Source organism: Phasianus colchicus, chromosome 5 (genome assembly GCF_987193195.1).
Source record: "Phasianus colchicus chromosome 5, bPhaCol1.hap1.1, whole genome shotgun sequence".
Taxonomy (NCBI): Eukaryota; Metazoa; Chordata; class Aves; order Galliformes; family Phasianidae; genus Phasianus; species Phasianus colchicus.
In genome coordinates, this window is record NC_143440.1 from 52999086 (window position 1) to 53017727 (window position 18642).

An 18642-nucleotide genomic window follows, 5' to 3' on the forward strand; every position below is an offset into this window, starting at 1 on the left:
GGAGAAAAAAAAAAATAATTGGCATGGTGGTTCACACATGTCTTGTTGCTGTGAATGCTGGAGAGCCTGTAGGCTGAGCAGGTTTGGTGAGTTCCTTGGCACCTGTCTGGTCTATTTTTATTTTCTTAATCATGAGCTGGTGTTTGAATGGAGGTGGTGACTCAGAATGGAAGATGTATGGCTGCTGCAGCGTGGTACTGGCAGGCAAGCGAAGTGGCAGCAAGGGATTTGTTGCAGAGTCTTGTATGGTCTTAAACTACTGTATTTCCTAACACCTCGTTATGTGAGATCGAAACTGACTGCTGAACCTGGGAGATGTTTGCTTTAGATTCATTGTTACCCGGCAGCATCATGTCCACTGGAAAAATTTATTGTATTGCACATTTCTCTACTTGTTGCTACCTTCCTTTGAAGACCTTTTTTTCATACCTGCATCTCCCTGTTCCCTCCCATGGTGGGCCAAGACATCCCCAGCAGTTTTTTCCCTGCTTCTGAGCTTCCTACCTCCTTTATGTACTGCCCTGGTATGTCTTCTCCCTGTTTGGCTCAGTTGTTGGTGGTTTTCTAGATCTTGATAATGCATGAAAAGAAGAAGAAATGTGGCTCTAAAGCATCCTGATGACTAATGACTGGCACCAGAATAGCAGAGTGACTGGGAGCTGTCCATGTGCAAAATGGATCTGTTTGAGGAAGGGATAGGGAGAGGAAGGTGATGGGCAAAGATGAGTGAGACAGGATCTTGGAAGAGGTGATCTATTCATAGATACATCAGCTTTCTAGAAATGTGTACAACTTTGGGTAAATCCGTTAAGGTCTTTTTTGATACCTAATTGGAGTGGGTTGGCTGACCTTAATCTCCTTTATATTGTCTTTGTGAAAGTCCCTCTAAGCTGACATAATATACTAAAACAGAGTAATATTTCTCTCTCGTGTATTTGCCTGTGTTTTTTGTTCCCTGCAGCTGTGCAGGGAAATGCACACACCTATGTGTTTGATTGCTATTCTCACACTGTAAAACCTTTGTGTGTTGATTTAGATGTGTTTGTGGGTTGCCCTCCCCCCTGAGAGGGGAGCATTTGTGACTTTGCCTCAGGAGCATGGGGCTGAAAGGGATGAAGTCGGTGATTAGCTGTGACACTGTGGAGGTTGAAAGGAGGTGAACCTCGCTAGTGGAGAGCTCTCCAGCTGTGCTGTGAAGGATGCTGTGTTCTGGAAGGTGTTGCTTGTCACTGGTCTGTGAGGTCCAGGTAGAACCAATTTGTGTTTGCTGCTGCTCTGTTGCATGAATATTCTCATTTTTATTCTTTCCACCTTCCAAAATACACACTGGCTGGTTTTAACCTACATAGCATAAGTGGTTGATATTTTGGAAAATCTTCAAAGTCAGACATGGAGTGACACTTCATCAGGGTGACCCATTTCTCATCGTGTGGGGGTGGGGGAATAGGGTATGGGGTATAGGATATGGGGTATGGGGTATAGGATATGGGGTATGGGGTATAGGATATGGGGTATGGGGTATAGGATATGGGGTATGGGGTATAGGATATGGGGTATGGGGTGTGGGATATGGGGGGACCAAAGGGTGTAGGGTGTGGGATGTGGGATATAGGATATGGGTGTGTATTGTGTATTTGTCATTGGTAGTGAGTGTAGACCGTAGCTTCAAGGCAAAAAAAAAAAAAAAAAAAAAAAGGCTGTGTGAGCACTTTCTGAGAGCTAGTGATGAAGAATGCCACATGCAGTGGGGCTGATGGACAGATGTGAGAAATCTGAGGTGCTGCTAACCTGCTGAAAAGTGGGGGAATTCAGGATGTTTTGTTGGAATTATTTTGCTGGTTGGACTGAAGCCTGTGAAGCAGGAGAAGGAGCCTGAGCATTAAATCAGCGCCTTGCTCTCCCATGAGCATCTCTGTCACGTGAACAGAATGATCAGTGAGTTCCTTTTTCATCTGCAGTGTGACTAATTCACCTTGTCTACTGCTGTACACATGCACAGCTTTTCTGTGGTGCTTGGAGGAGTGGCTGCAAGTTAAATGATTAGTGGAAAGAGGAACGTTGTGTTCTTACGGGGAGAGGGCTTGCTTATGGCAGCAGAAAGAGGCTTTGTGGAGAGAGCTGTTTTGCTAAGCCCGTAGGTATTTAGGAATTTGCATTGACTAATTAAAGTAAGGTCTGGGGTGACAAAAGCCTTTAGAAGGATCTCAGGGCCTGGCTGGAAAAGAGGTAGAGGCAATGCAGGCTTTCATGGAAGAGGTTTAACAAAACAATGCGAACAATTAGAGCTGCTTAGAAAGGGGAGGAGGTGAGGGGGTGAGGATAAAGAGATCCAGCAGAGGGAATTGGAAACAGCTCAGCCATTTATTCTTTATGCTGTTGAGCATGCAGCTTCTTGGTGTGTGTTGCCTGTAAGCAGGAAACCATCAGTCTTTGTGAGATGTTTTTAAGGCAAGAAGCTTGATACAGGGCCTGTGGTTGGATATTGCTATGTGTTAGAAAAGAACCCACTGTTTAGCTAATTAATACTAGAAATGGCCATCAGCTCTGGTGCTTAAAGCCTGAGGTGATGAGGAGGCCAGGTACAGCCTTCAGTTGTACCTAGCACTTGCATTCCCCATCTGTTGCTACCTGAGCTGAGGTGGGGGATGAGATAAGCTACTTTGTGGTCTGCTGTCAGCACAGGCTGATCTAAACTTACTGTAATTTTTTAAGCCCTCACAGGCTGATGGCACTAGATAATGCTGAGGCTGATGACTAACCTCTGAATAACTGCTGCAGGCCTGAGTTTCCAGGCATGGAGGCTGCCCACAGCTTCCGGTGAGATGGGCATTGCCAGCTGCAGGAGCAGGACTTGAGCTTCTCCTGGGATCCACAGAACAGTATTCCTTGCTGGGTTAGTGGCCCTTTTGCCAATCCTGTCTGTGTCCGTGCTGAAGTCTGCAGGGAGCAGTGGGAGTTGTGCCGCATTGTGGAGTGTTTCCATGGTCCTTGGCTGCTTTCCCCATGAGATCACAGTAATAGCTATTAAGCACACAGCTGCACCCTGGCCTCTAATGTAGGAGAGCAGTGGTGTATCTGCTTTTCATCTGTGCTAGTTTGGTGCTACCTGCAGCATGCTGAAGGCTTCATTGTGTAATTGGTACAAATAATTTTATGATTATCAGCCTGATTTGAAAGCCTCCAGGATTTTTGTGCACTCACAGTAGGTACAAAAGTCTCGGATTTAGGTTTGCCACATGCATGAAATAAGCACTGCAGTACAGAGCCAAAGAGCTGTTTTGTGTTTGTTCCTGTTATGTTTCAATTCTGTATTTTGAAGAGGAGGAAAAACGCAGAGATGTCAGAAATTAGTTTTAAAAATAGTTTAAAGCTAGATCATCATTTTTTTTCTCCTTTTTTCTCCCCAAGGCTCTTGCCTTAAGAAGCCCACTCTGCATCTTCCGAAGATGGACGTTTACCTTATTAATAATGAATCAAAAACAGCTTGACTTAGAGCAAGCTGGATTTCTCATGCTGGTGTTTTGACTTGCTGCAGACAGATTCAAAGCTGCGTGTGCTTCTGTCAGCACAGAAATCTGCTGTTGCTGTCTGTGTCCCTCTAGAGACTGTTTGAAGCTTTGCGTGGACTCAGGAAGAACACAGCCCTCATTCCTGTCCCAGCCTGGCAGCCACTTTCAAAGGCCATCAGACTGGTGCTGTAGGAGCTGTGCTCATCATGAAAGCTCTTTTGCCCATTTGCTGATGGAGAGCAGCATTAATGCAGACTTTCTGTTTTCCCTTTCATCACCTGGACTATGTTTTTGGTCCTGCCCTTATGTTGTTCTCTGTGATTCGCTTCTAAGTACGTCCTTTGCATTGAAGCAAATCATTCTCTGTTATTGTGGTGCCTCTTCAGATGATCAATAGTTCTGTATTAGTTTAGACTTGTAAAAACATGTGAGCATCCCTTGTTTTGTACTAGCACAGCCTTCACTTTTCCTTCTGAGTGGCTGCTCCTAAGACTGAAATCCAGGAGCAGAACGTGTGCATGTCAGTACTTTCCCTATATTACACTGTCACCCATAGCTTTGAGTGTGTCTGGCTGAATGCTCATGCTGACCTCAATTCAGTTATCTAAAAGGATGGTTTTCAGGCTGTCTGCCTGAATTGATGAGCCAAGGAATATGTCTAAATGAATTGGCACCATCTGGCCAGCCTGGCACAGAATGGGGAGGAGGTGGTAACGAGCTGCCATCAATTGGAGGAAGTCTCATATCATTAACGTGACTGTTAGTTCTCATTGGCCTTCCTTGCTTCACTGCTAACTCGAACAGGTCCTGAGCCTCTGTGCATCTAAGAGCTCCCAGCTCACACCAAGATCCATCGGGCAGGCTGAGGCCATGTAGCAGTATGTGTGGCTCAGGACACAGGCAGATGTGCTGCTCTGGGTGCTGCTGGTCCAGGTTGAGGCTGCTACCCAAAACGCATCCCAGCTGGCAGTGGGTAGCCTGCAGCACCACTGCATATGTGGCTGCTACCTGGCCTGCACCTGTCACTGCCATCTGTTTAGCTGCCTTCCTGTGCCTCCTACCCCTTCTGTACAGCTCCATGGTGTTGGAGCAGGAGGAAGGCATCAGGGCACTTCTGCTGGAGGATAAGAAGGGCTGTGGTTTCTGACATGAGCAGGGTAGCAAATTCATGGAGCTCTTCTAGAGTCATGGATATTTTCTTCTGGCTCAGAATCATACCACGTATAGCAGAAGTTGAGAAAGAGGGCGTCTGCATCGCTTAATAATGTTAATCAAAAAGCACATTAACATGAAGGCTCTGTGGAAACATTAATTGCTCTTAAAGTATTGAAACTGTCCTCCAGTAGCAAGATACTGACTCCCTGATTTCCCATCTGTGCTTTTTGCAGTCTTCAAAATGAAGTTTGTTTGTTTGTGGTGGCTGGGAGAGGGGAGGAAGGGAAAATAACTGATCTGATGGGTTGCACAGAACACACACTGCTACAGACTGTTGCTGGTGGGGCTTGGGAGCCTCATGTCACGGCCCTCAGTGTGTGCAGGGCGTGTTCTCAGTGGCTCCTGCGCTGCTGGAACCCTGTGTGCTCTGCCCAACCACAAGCATGCTGGGTTTGGCCTTGTGCTGGCTTTTGTCAGAGAGAGAATTTGGGGAATTTCCAAGCACCTATTAGGGCTTTTTTAGGCTGGTGGAGGAAATTTGAGAAGGTAGAAGTAGCTCATTACTCTGTAAATTCTTTTTCTTTCTTTAATCCTTCTTTTTTTTGCTTTACATGCAATCCCAAAATTCCCCCTCAGAAGGAGGGTCTGATCAGGGTTGACCTAATTTCCTAGCTGCCTCCTCCCCTGCAGCAAAAGGCAGTAGTGACTCCTGCGTCCTGCAGATGTAAGGCGCAGCAACTGGGAAATTTTTTCCTGGAGTATATAGTGGGCTGTCTTAGCTTCTGCCCCTGTGAAAGCTAAGCATTTCCACCAGCAACTGGAAAGAAATCAGTATGGAGCTGGTCAGATTTGATCATACAAATCTGAGACAAGTGTCCTTTATTTCTTGGGGGTTAAGCCCCTGATGGAGATGGTGATCATCCATTGAAAAGTGTGCCTGAAAGCAGTGGGCACAACAGATCCCACGTGGGTGTGGGATGTGGATCTGCTCCGCAAGTCTGAAGAGTGGCTGAGAGCTCTCTGTCAGCTTGCAGGACAGATCTCAGCCTAGCAGAGCCCAATCCAGTCTTTGGGTTCCTCTGCTCTTTGACAGGTTTCTGAATAGGTTGGTTGTTTTTTTCTCCCTCTTTTTGGAGTGGTTTACCCATTTTCAGCTATGACACACATTGCTTGGCAGTTGCAGTTTATTCATGGTGAGAAATGATTCCTCCTTTGAACTTTCAAGGGTTGCCTACATAATGGGAACACAGTTTATCTTCTGCACATTCTAGGCAGAACAGAGAGTAATACTTCAACTCTTTTGATCCTTGGTGTGAAGGGAAGCAGTGCCTTTAGTTTTGAAATATGAAGATCTCTTGAAAAGGTCCTGTGGGCTGGAACTGTACAGCAAAACTTTTGCCTATGGTCTGTTAAAATATAAGCGTATGCATTTCTGGAACTGTTCTAGAAAAAGAAAGGCAGTGGCCATTCGGTCTGGGTAGCTTTATAAACAGCAACATAAAGTCAGGCTTCTTTTTTTCTTTGCCTCTTAATTCCCCCTCCCCTCCTCATTTCCTTCATGCCACCAACTGCTGTCTGTGCTGGCCCTATTAAAGCAGGGAATGCAGAGTGGCAGGGCTGTGTGTGAGGGCTGCTTGGCACAGGCAGAGTGTGATTATAAAGCCATGAGCTGAGCAGCAGCTGGTGGTAGGAGCCCAGCTGTGGCTTGGGCTGGTGGCTGGGCTTTGGCGTGTTCAGTAAAGTGTGTGCTGATGGAGAGAGTGAGCGAAACTGGGGTGTTAACCTCAGTCCCCAGCCTGTACTTGCATCTCTATCACCTCTAGCTGAAAGAAGAAAAGCTACTTCATTTGCCTCTCTGAAACTATTATAAATAACAATGACTATTACCACAGGTAAATTGAGCTGTATTCTTTTTTTACTTGAAACATGAACAGGAGCAGCCTAAGGCAGTGCCAAAATACAGTGTTTCATAGTAGACAAAGGAAGAAGAGGTGAATCAGTTCTTTCCGGTACCTGTTGGTGCAAAGAACTGCTGGTCTTCAGTGAGTGCTCTTTGAGTAGAGACAGTGATTGAAGTCTGGCTCTTCTGGAAGAAATATCTCCGTGAGAAAAAATCTCTGTCCTGCAGTGACTGTGTAATCCGCTTGACTTTATGCTTTTGAGAGCAAGAGTTTGCTTCTGCTTTATGTGTGTGTAAGGAGATGGTTTTACTGTTTTCCCTAAATTTGTAACTCTTCAAGAATTTCCTGTTGTGGGATGTGTGTCATTTAGAGTGGGAGGAGTGAGTAGCTGGAGAAAATCCCTGGCCTGACAGCATCCTACTCTGTGGTGGAGCAAAAAAGGGCATAGCTGAAGTCTTCCTAATTAAGATCAGGATAAAAGTCCAGTTTTCACCTGAACTGCAAATAAGTTTGTGGTTGGCATTTTGTAGTCTGTCCTGCTGAAAATTGTCCACTTCCTATGAATAATACGTCTGAAGAGGGAGAAAAGCCAGTTTTTGGGAATCACAGCTTTGAAAGAGTGGAGGGAGGTGGAGTCAGCCTCTTCTGGCTGAAAGTGAAAAAGGAAAGGAAAAAAGCTGAATACTCTCATTATTATGTATAATTTGCTGTTGTAATAACTGCAGTGTAACAGGTACATGATCTTATCTGATCCTGTTATTTTTCCCCTTTTGGCTTGTGCTTGACTTCTGTGAATATCTTTATCTTCTTCCTAGAGACCAATAGTTATCGCACCCCTCTTTATGGGCAGCCCTCCTGGTGGGGGGAGGATGATGCAAACAATGAGGACAGAAGACAAGAAGAGCATTACTCAGGTAATGAAGGTGATTTTGTGGGGAAAAGAATGGGGGTGGAGGGTGACAAAATTTCTGCTTATTTCTTATCTTTCTTGTGTGAAGTCATCCTGCTTTAGGGCTTTAATTGCCACTTTTTTTTGTACTTGTTTTATTTGCACGTTGCTACGTGTAGATTGCTGCTGATGAAACCAGGATAAGGAAAAATTAAAACGGTTCCATTACAGTAAGTGAAGGTTAAAAACAATTGTGGAGTAACTTAGTATGTATGAGAAAGGCATGCAAAAATCTTAAAATGCCACCAGGCACATAGATTCTGCCAAAATGTACATGTGTGTATGCACACGCTTGTATTTAACTCTTTAGAGAACAGTGGGAGTAAGGGTAAAGTGAATATGAGAAATATTGGTCATTGGAAATCACCCATTTCAGTGAAGAGGACAGAGTACAAAACAGAACTGATATTTTTTCTTTATCTGAAGTACCTAAATGAACTAATGTTTGTTAATTTAATTTTTTTTTTTCCTTTTGTAGAAAGATCAAAAGAGATGACCCAGCATGAAGAGGAACTGAACGGTAATATTTCTACCTATAGAGATTCCCAGGAACAGTCTGTGTTTGCCTTCCGGAGGGAACCAAGTTATTTTGAGATCCCGACTAAAGAATTTCAGCAGCCATCAAAATCTCCAGAAACACAGGTCCACGAGATCCCAACAAAGGATATTGATGCCATAGTAGCCCCAGTTGTGCAAAGCCATGCCTCTTTCACCATTGAATTTGATGATGGAACCCCTGGTAAAATAAAGATCAAAGATCATGTAACTAAATTTTCGCTCAGGCAGAGAAGGCCTTATAGTAAGGAACCAGCTCACACAGAAGTGATGTCAGCAGAGAGCAAGGTGGCTGACTGGCTTGTCCAGAATGACCCAAGCTTGATCAGACGGCAGTCTCCAGGGGAAGATGTGTACAGCACCAAGAGTGACCTGCCGGTTCATGTGAAGACACTTAAAGGTGAGTGAATGCCTTGTTATGTGGACAGTGTTCTCTGTTGACTGCAAATGCAACATACTAAAGGGGGTAAATCCTCTGCCAGCTGAGCACTGTGCTTGTTTATCTCTGCACCATCTGTAAATAATGAAGAATATTTCTCGAATGATTGTTAATGGTTTTGAACCCATCTAGTGGGCTCTTCACCCGGTCCTGAAGTAATGTGTGACGCTGGCCTGGGGACTCTCTAATCTGGTTCCTCCACTTGTATATCCCCATCTTGGCAGGAGCAGTGATTGAGAAAATGATTTTAAGTGTTCGTAGTCATTTTCATGTGATCTGGCAAGCTAGTGAACACAGGTATACAGTCAGTTTTCTTTTTTTGGCTTCTCCTATCTGAAAGACTGACTTTTCTTTTTAGCTGAAGATTGAGTGTGATGTATCCTGGAATTATCATGCAGTTACCAGAACCACTTGGTCCGATGACCAGAGGTCTTGACATAGAGATTGGTAATAGACCTAAGATATGTGCGATCACCAGTGGAGGAAATTGCGTTTGTGAAAGAAGGTTTCTTAAAACAGAACTTCTCTGAACCCTACTCTTTTCAAAAATGCCAAGTTTTGTGGAGCTAGGTCCTGTTAACTGTAGTACTATGAGGAATTCTTTGGAGATTTTCAAATGTAGTTTTGAACCCAGTTCTTAGTGCAGATGATGGGAGTTGCACGATTCTCCAGGTGACTGTGAATGTATTTGTCAAGATCTGAGTTTGCTTGGATGCCTCTCTTGAGTTGTGCACAGAAACACTGAAGAAAAGACCATGATTTGTTGCATTCACGCTGTCTTTGTATTCAGCTTTTCCAGCCTTGCCATTACTACATTATGCAGACTTGGACTGTTGAAGCCATGTTGAAAGTTAGCAGACCTACCTGTGCTTAAGGTTGTTTTATAGAGAATGTCATGTTTTACCTCAAAGGAATATTTGTTCAGTGTTGGAGAATTGCTCTCTTTCAATATGAAGAGTTTTATCTATTGTGCTTCCAACTTACTGCTCTGGTGTATAGTTTTTTAGAAGCTCATATAGTTGAGAAGGTCTCAACTATCCAGATATGATTTGGCATGACATAGGAATTGCACTGTTTTGCTATCATTATTCTCTAATATAGGACAGTATTGAGGTGGCCTGTCTGAGCTTTCAGCGTTGTCTTGACTGTTTGATAGAAAGTATGGGTTTTGTTTGTTTGTTGACTTGCTGAAGAACATAGTCTGTTAGGGATTCAGATGTGCTTCTGTCACTCTACTTTCTCTCTTGGGAGAAACTAGGGAGTTAGGCAGCTCTTCTTAGGATTGTCTTGGGCAATGCATGAGAGGGTACCAGGCTGGCCATGCTTTACAGTCCATAAGGCATGGAAAGAAGCTGAGGTAACTTAATGCATAATTTGCATTTTAAAAAATCAACTATTTGGACATTTGATTAAAAAATACAGTGTTGGTGGTGGCCTCAGGAGTTTATGTACCTCTGCTTTGGCAGAGGACAGCCTGTCATTTATCTGCGATAGTTGTGTAGCGTGTTCTTCTTGTGGGGCTAATTTTGAAGATGTCTTGGAGGCTACAGCTGGCTGCTTACCAGGTTTGCGCCTTTTGGATCAGAGACAGCCCTTGTTTGGTGTTCTTTAATAACATTTGTTCCATTTATTATCAATGTAAGTATGTAAAGCCTAGTATTGAGAGTAGGGAGTTCAGGTTTGAGGGGATGTGCGTGGTGTTCTGCTGGGGGGTCTGTAGACACTGGGTGCTTTTACTTGCATCCTCGCAGTTTTGCATTCAGCAGGGTGTTAGTCAAGACCATTTAATTTAGGAGCTTTCCCTTGCAAACACAAGGCTTATCAACCTCAAGGCACAATGCAAAGTCTACAGGCTTTCTTCAGGAAGGTGTTAGGAAACTCCTCAGAGGACTGACTCCTGAGTTGCATGGTTCTTGTATTAAATTCTAATCTTTCACAGTTAACTTGAGATAATAAATGGTCTTCATCTTGTGCCTGGAGAACTTGCAAAGTAGGTTTGAGCAGTTTTCCTCTCAAACACGTGGTATTTTAGCCAGTATATCTTGCTGCATGTTACAGTCGAGAGTGCAGAGACCTCTTTCCCCATTCTCCCGATGACAGGTTCCCGGTCGTTGACTGAATCAAGTTGTGTGTCTTCACACCCTTTTCATTCTCCAAAAAAAGGTTTGTGTTTGGTCTTTTTTGTTTTGTTCTAACATACTCTGAGGGTCCTGAACTAAGGTGCTGAGGTGCAGAGCATCCCTGATTCAAAGGGAAGGTTGTAAAGATGCTAGTCAGTAACATATGTAAAAAAAAGGATAAGCTTACTTTAAGTTTAGAATGATTTAATGTTTGCGTGGCTGGTGACTGGATGGTGTGATTTCTGGGGTGTCATGGTGTGATCCCTTTTCTATTAGCTGTTTGTTTATTCCTCCTTGTAGCGAGGGGTAACTTGGGTGCTCAGAGGTGCATGCGCTCATAACATGCTGACCTGGTGGCTTTGTCGTCATTGGGATTTGGTTCTGTGGGATGCAGTGCACAGGGTTTGTTTACTGATTCTGTAGAGATTTCTGCTCTGTAACATAAGAGTTCAAGATCACCTCATTTTGTTCTGCAGGAATGGGCAGAGTCATAAAATAAAGTCGTTGCTTTTATTTAAATGGCAAAAAAAAGAAAACACATTATGTTTCTAAAATAATCTGCTTTAGAAAATCTAAATCCCTTGCTGTTAGAATGATTTCTTGCAATATTTTGCAACAGTTTGATAGCCAACCAGGGAAAAGTTGACTGGGAGACGACATCCTTCTCTCTTCTCTCTCTTCCCCCCCCCCCAAAGAATGCAAAGCCTGTAGCATAGTAGGTGTCTTTTGGAGCGGTTTATTCCTCTAGGATTTCTTCTTTTGACTGAAATCGAGGTAATGACAGGGTCGCAGAGTCTGAGAGCATGAATGTCAAATATGCACCACTTGTTCCCAGGCAATCGGCACGAGGACGGGACGCAGAGCGACTCAGAAGACCCCGTGGCACCCAAGGCAGAGAAGGAGCCGACGACGGGTGGTGAGCGGGTGACGGAGCAAGCCAAGCTGCAGCGCCAGATGAGGCGTGATCCCCACGAGATGCTGCACAACAAGCAGGCGTTTGTTATTGAGTTCTTTGAGGACACGCCAAGGAAGAAGCGCTCGCAGTCCTTCACACACAGTGCTCACTCCTCTCAGAGCGACACCGATCCTGGGCTCAAGGCCAAGGTTGAGAAACGCAAGAACACAGTGCCAATGGAGAAGCAGGGCAGCGCGGTGCCACCATCCCATGTTGGGACACAAGGGGGCAAAGCCACCAACAGCTCCTCTGGGACCCAAAGAGCTAGTTCCTTCAAGAGGGAGAAGACAGAGGAGCGAATCAACTCTTCATCCTCCTCTGCCTCCAGAGCATCAGGCAGAGCCTATGGGAGCGTTGGGAGGAAGTCTAAAATGGCTCAGGATTTTATGGCTGAGTACCTAAGGGAGACAGCTCAATCTGGGAAGGCAGGCTCTGAGAAACCAGCACCTCAGCCTGTGCCGGCGGCCCCACGTGTGGTCATATCTTCAGAGCCAGAGCCTGCCTCTGCTCCATCTCCAGAGCTTAAGGCTGCCCAGGGCAGGAGGAATGATGAGGAAGACAGTGTGAGCGAGACTGGCACATACACCATTGAGACAGAGTCACAGGATAAAGAGGTGGAGGAAGCACGAAAAATGATTGATCAGGTAAATGTTGCTTTTCTGTGCTTAGTTTGTGAGCTGAGAGCTGAGGGTTTGGGCTTATGCAGCTATTGCAGATGGGTCCAGCTTTACTGGATGCAGCAGTTGCCATGAAGGGTTGCTCCCTTTATTGCTTGGGTGCAGAGGGGCTTTATAAAAGGCTGGGAAATCATCTTGGCTGACCTGTGTTAAGGATTGATGCCAGCAAACTGTGAGGATAGTCTTCAAAAAAAAAAAAAAGTTACAGACAAAAACTCACCAGATACAAGAAAGCAAAGTAGGCCATCAGCGAAGAGCTGTCTTGCTTCCAAAATGAGATTCGAATGCTAAACTGCAAGTGGGCTTGCCATATGTTTAGAGGGAAAGACCAGCAGTATTGAGATCAGACTGATCCTGCTGAGTGCTTGGCTGGGAGTAGCTCTGCTCTCGAGGACTCTCACAAGCCTCTTTCTTGGCCTTATATCACCACTGCTATGATTACGGGAGCTGCAGCTCATTGCTGCCGCTGCCATCTGTAGGCCAGAGGAAAGGCAGGCCAGGGGCTGATTGTCTTCATCATTTGCAAGCCTTGGCGGTAGGTGATTCTGCATTTAGCTTGGCTCCATTAGGAAAATGGTGCTTGCTGGCAGGGCAAGTGGCAGCTAGTTGAGGTAGCAAAGGGTGTGGTCTAGGGCAGAGGCAATCCTACATGGATCTATACTTGTTTAGATTGTGCAAGGTGAATGATAGCCTTACAAAAAATAAATGAGGGTGAGGCTTAATGAAACCCACCCAACTAAGCAACCCCAGGGCAAGCCAAAGTTTGGCTTCAGATTTAACTTTCATCTGCGGTCTATTATGAAAACAAAACTGGCAAGTTGCTGTGAAGAGTTAGTGAAGCGTGGGCAGAAGGATGGACTGAGGTTTAAAGGGAGCCTTGAACCTGGGTTTAGAGCTTTGTATAGTGTTTGTGAGCCTAGATCTGGTCTCCCTCATTTGCTTGTTATGCTTCTTCCTTATGTCTTGTTTGAAATGTGATTGAAAGTTTTTGGGGCAGGTTATTTCAGCCATAGGAAGGCTCTAGTCCTGACATAATGGTTAATTGCTCTGAAAAGGAAATACAAGAAAATACCACAAAAATAGAATTATTTCTGGGTAGTAGCATGGCAGGCTTGTTCCTTGGATTGGTGAGCTGGCCAAACTCTGCTCATCACTGCCATAGGCTTAATGTGGTGTAGATCTGCTGTTTGGGAAATATCTCATGCCAGACCTCTGTATTTCTGTCCAGGAAGAAGCATGATCAGGATTTTGGATTTGCTGAGATTCCGGGGTGACCCATGACCCACACACATACTTTTTTATTTTTTAAATGGAAGTGAGAGTGGAGAATTTTAGTCTGTCCAAACCTGGATACCCTCAATGGTGGCTTCTTCCTCTGAATCTATAGTCAGGAGAGAGAGACGAGCCTTTCTGAGGCATAGATCTTGTTTGCCCACGTAGGAAAGCTGTTTATCTCCAGAGAGTCTGGCACCTACCTTAACTACCTGTCTTGGCAATACATTCATTCCCAGGTCCCTTCATGGCTGTGTAAGGCTACTTTTTCTCACCCCAGTCTCTGCTACAGTCTACAGCTCACCTCAGAAATAGAGCTTTCCAGGTTTTTTCCCTGATTCTCCATGAATTAGATGGTAAATAGCTTTCCTAACCCTCATCCTAAATTTCTTATGGCTGAAAAAGGGCTCCGTCAGTGAAAGCTACTACTGCTAAATGCAGTGCACCAAAATAATGAGGATGAGAGAAGATGTGGGTGTGAGTGGGATTCTATGAATAAATGTACTTAAGGATGCAGAGTAGAGAAGAGAGTAGTTTTCTCAATTTGTATGGAAGGATTTGCAAGTGTTTCTGGCCTTTTGGGATCATGGTTTGTGTGTGAATAGCGCTTTGTGGATTGCAATTTGGGCTAAGATTTCTTTATCTGTTTTTAATCTTTCCTATGTAAACATCTTTTCAGGTTTTTGGTGTTCTTGAGTCACCTGAATTTTCTAGAATATCATCAGCTTTTAGACCAGTAATAAAAGGTGAAAAAGACGACTCTGGTTCTCATCAGCATTTAGTCAGTGAAAACGGCACTTGTCAGAAGTCACCCTTGCTCCAGGCATTTGCCTCAAAAGCTGTGAGTGGGTCTCAGGCTGACATGCAGGTACGGGCAGTCCAGGTGGATCTGGTGGCTTGGTGAATACTGATTTTTCTGGATGAATGGAAAGGTGATGCATGAATCGGTTTCCATTTTGAACAGACTGGGTGATGTGTGTATGAGAGGAGAGATTGTGTGGCTGTGTTTTGCAGACAGTCTTTCTGATGCCACATCCCCACCTTGTTGTAGATGTCTGCAGCATCTCAAGGAAGTCAGAAGTGGGTGTCAAGGTGGGCAAGTCTTGCTGACAGCTACTCTGACTCTGGATCTGTCTCAGGACAAGCTGATGGAGCTCCAGGTAAGTGTCATGCTGATGTTACATTTTGGAGGTGACTGAATCTAAATCAGGGTGATAAGAAAAACAGGAATTATAGCCTTCCGTGCGTCTGGCTGCGGTTTATTTTCTGTTTTATGTTATGTTTTTTGAGGGTGGGAAGGACAGAGTGAATTGTTCCCTGTGGACTGAAGATAGAAAGTGCTTTTCGTTTGCATTTCAGAGTCATCCAAGAAGTTCTTAGGTGTTATATTTGGCATGGCTAAAAGGCACACGGGAAACAGAAAGGTTGTAAGGGCCTTGGGTGTTAACTAGCCCTGGGTAATTCTTTAGACTGCCTTCTGATGCTAGAAAAAAAAAAAAAACCTTTGCAAGTTGTCCTGGAGCATAATTGCTGACTGGTTCTTTTTTGGGTGTGTTTCTCCCATGTCTGGCTATGCTGAGAATTTTAGGTTGTTCTGGGGTTTGTCAAGAGGCAGGTTTGAAATGTGGAGATAAGCATAGAAAACTCAGAATGGAGAGAGAAAGGTAAATGAGAGGAGGTCAGGTTCTCATTGCAGCTAGGAAGACAGCCTACAAACCCCCAGGTCCTGTTGATGTGTGAGAAAATGAGAACAGAGCTTTGTTGGCTTCTGTAAATGCTTTCACCTTTTTCTTCTTTGTTGTTATTGGAAATATTTGTTGTTACCTTTATGTCATCAACAGCTACAGACAGACGAGTAAAGCTTAGAATGGACCTTTGTTTTGGAGGTTACTGTCACTGTTTTCACCCCATGTGAGAACCAGAGCGTTTACAATATTACCATAGCCATCTAACCAGTCTTCCAGGTATTTAAAAGCAGGATAAGATAGAAAGTCCTGACCAGCATAGGAAAAATAAGAGTCTTCTTTCTATGAAATTCTTTTGTGCTGACAAGAGCACCTTTGCTGGAGCAGTGAGCTCTTATTCAGGGTTTCTTCATTATTAGCATCTTTCTCCTGAGACTTTGCTGTGAGATACAATCATACGAGAAACACCACCTATTTAGTCTTATGGGCTACATTATGTGAAATGGCACTTAAAGCACTACTGCAGTGTTTTGGCTGATAATATTTCGTGTCCTTCATGTGGCCTGATCTTATGGTAGATCAGTGCCAGCATCCTCATGGGATGACCTTTAAGCATTTGTGGTTGTACTGAGAGGTAGATGATAGGAAAATATCCAGACAGGATTTCAGACTGAGAGGGAAGGTATTGAGTAGTCTGATCCAGCAAAGAAGTATACCTTTACCTTGAGTATTTTTTATTGATAAACTTGCAGAGACTGAGAGAAGCCTGGCCCAACTGGTGTTCATTTTGTACAGCCTTAGTTCTGAGCACAACTTGTGAGTGCTTTTGTGGCCTTGCACTTTGCAGGATCAAACTCTTAATTAAAGAAAAAACAAACAAACATGTTGTACAGCAAGTGACTTGTGTCCATTTAACTCCCTTCAGAAAGTGGTGTAGCCCCAAAATCTGGGGAACCTGAAAATGCTGTGCCCTTGAGAACAAGGCGTCTTCTTCCCCAGCTTCCACCAAGCGATAAATCAGAGAGCCCCACACCCACAGTTTTGGTCTGCCAGGAGTCCTATTCCGAGGTTACGAAGAGAACCATTGTGAAGGATCACTGTGTGGAAGCCTACAGCGATCACGGCAGCCGCCTCTTCATTCAGGAAGACTTAGATCCAGATAGCCTCAGCGATGCCAGCAGATCTGATGATGGCTTCAGCTCAGAAAAAGGCAGAAAGTATAAAGAGAACAATAAAATGCTAGAGCAGATGGGGGAAGACACAAAATCAGAAAGCCGGCAGCCAGGAGCCCCTCGGGTTGCAAATGTGAGAGCTGTGAGTGAGACAATTTCTACTTCGTTCTACATTGGTGATGACAGCAGCGATGTGGGGGTTCCCTCCAAGCTGTCTCTGAGCGTGGCCCATGCTCGAGCTGACAAAGAGGGAAAGGATCAGGAATTTTCCTTCAAGTCTACTGGCATGCCTGTTCCTGGAAAGCCCTTGGGCAAAGATGTCAGTGCTTACATTAACGCAGCAGGAAAAATGGTTATTTCTGTTCATCAGAGTCCTCAAGATCAGGAAAACATGTCAGGAAAGGAAATATCTTTTGTTAGACAGGAAAGTTTTACCAAAGATAAATCAAGCAGTGCTGTTCCTCAAAACAAGCTTCCTCATATTTCAAGTCACCCTCTGCTTAAAGATTTAGAGGCTGTTCGCTCAAACCGTATGGACTTTGGACAGGACACTCATCTTCTTCTTAAGGACACTGAAACTGCCTTGGCGGCGCTGGAAGCCAAATTACTTGGTCAAAGCCAAAAGCTGGAGCCCTCAGAAACTGCTGGTCAGCTGGAGGACTCCCTGTCCGGTGACTCAGATGTGGACACAGCCAGCACGGTCAGTCTGGTGAGTGGCAAAAATGTCCCCACAAGCGCCCCAAAACGCAAAGCAGTGGCGAGCTTGCAGAAGGAGAAATCTTCCTCCTCGCCATCCATCCAGGACCAGTGCGGGCAGCCCAGTGCACGGGACAGGCTGACGGAGAAGCGGAAGGCCAATGTACCAGAGGCTCCGAGGTCTGTGGAAGCCACCAAGCGCTTCCAGATGAAGCGGAGTGCTGGGACTCGGGGGTCACTTGATTTTACAGATGATGAGAGAAGCTCAAGTCTGCCCTACTTGCCAGCCCCTGATGCAGTGGTGTCTGACCACGAGCACTCGGTGCCCCGACCTGCTCCCAGAAGGAAGCCTTTTACTCAGGCTGCCAAGGAAGATCACAGCAAAGCAACGGCAAATGTGCAGAAGATCCAGCAAGTTCTCACCCGCTCTAACAGCTTATCCACCCCGCGGCCCACGAGGGCCTCAAAGCTGCGTCGTGCCCGGCTGGGAGATGCTTCAGACAACGAGTGTGTTGATACCGAGAAAACAGCCTCCAACCCTGAAGCCGCTGCTGCGGGCTCCAAACAGTCCACAGAGACAAAAAAGCTGTCCCGGCTTGACATCCTCGCCATGCCGAGGAAACGGGCAGGATCATTTACGGTGCCCAGTGACTCTGAGACAGCACAGTCAAGGACGGGGTTTTCTGGCCGGAGCGTGGAGTCCTATCGGAAGGCGACTGTGTCGGAGATCCGAGCCGCAGCGAGGAAAACAGCAGCCGCTGCCTCTGCCAAGCAGCCGTTCAGTAGGAGCCGCTCAAGCAGTGTCAAGTATTCCTCCACCTCCAGTAAGTGCCTTTTTGTATTGTCTTTTAGATTTATAGGCTGGACAGTGCACTGTTTGCAATGCTTCCTGGGCAAAGGGCTTTGGAGGCAACAGAGCAGCTCTTATGTTCTGGGAGATGTTAATGGGGTGTCGTCCATGAGGATGCTGCAAACAGCAGTTTGGCTTTTTTTCCCCTTTCCCCCCCTTTCCCCATTTCTTGAGCAACCAGCTACCATCTAGCAGGAGAATGTTAGCCTGTTGCTGTTGTTGAAAAAGATAGAGTTTAATGCCTTTCCAAATCAGTTCTTTGACTTCTAAGATTGGAAGTTTGCTGCAAGAATGCTAGTAGTGTTGTTGATGACAGTTAATGTCCAAGGTAGCAGGTTTGAAGGCATCTGAAACAGCAAAACAGATAAACGTCCATGGGTTTTGAAGGTTGTTACCATGTTGTTCCTATAAAGGCAAATGTGGAATGGGACGCTTCACTTAGGTTGCTCCAAGAGATTCCCTCTGCTGAGTTCTTTCATGCAGCTTTGCCGTAGGTAAGAAAGATGCACAGTTGATAGCCACAAGAATGAGGTTTGGGGGGCTCTCTTGCCCTCTAGCTGTGTACTCAGCAGCATTGTGAACAAACTCTCACAGTATCAACATTTGTCATATTTAAATCAGCCTTTAATTAAGAGGTGGGAGGGGACAGTGCGAAAGACAGCTCTGGCATGGTAATTGGCAATTGGTAACTGTCCCAGATGTTGCTT

General features: G+C 45.2%; 1 protein-coding gene across 8 annotated transcripts in view; it reads left to right on the top strand.

The window, feature by feature from the left end:
• The window catches only part of CEP170B (centrosomal protein 170B), a 55238-nt gene that overhangs the window by 19764 nt on the left and 16832 nt on the right, over positions 1-18642 (top strand). For all 8 annotated transcript variants that reach the window (XM_090141737.1, XM_090141739.1, XM_031592893.2 and 5 more), the window contains 6 exons: positions 7381-7479; positions 7993-8469; positions 11464-12227; positions 14212-14400; positions 14584-14692; positions 16143-17909. In XM_090141737.1, the coding sequence (XP_089997863.1) occupies positions 7381-7479; positions 7993-8469; positions 11464-12227; positions 14212-14400; positions 14584-14692; positions 16143-17909 (3405 nt within the window). The remainder of the gene's footprint in view (positions 1-7380; positions 7480-7992; positions 8470-11463; positions 12228-14211; positions 14401-14583; positions 14693-16142; positions 17910-18642) is intronic.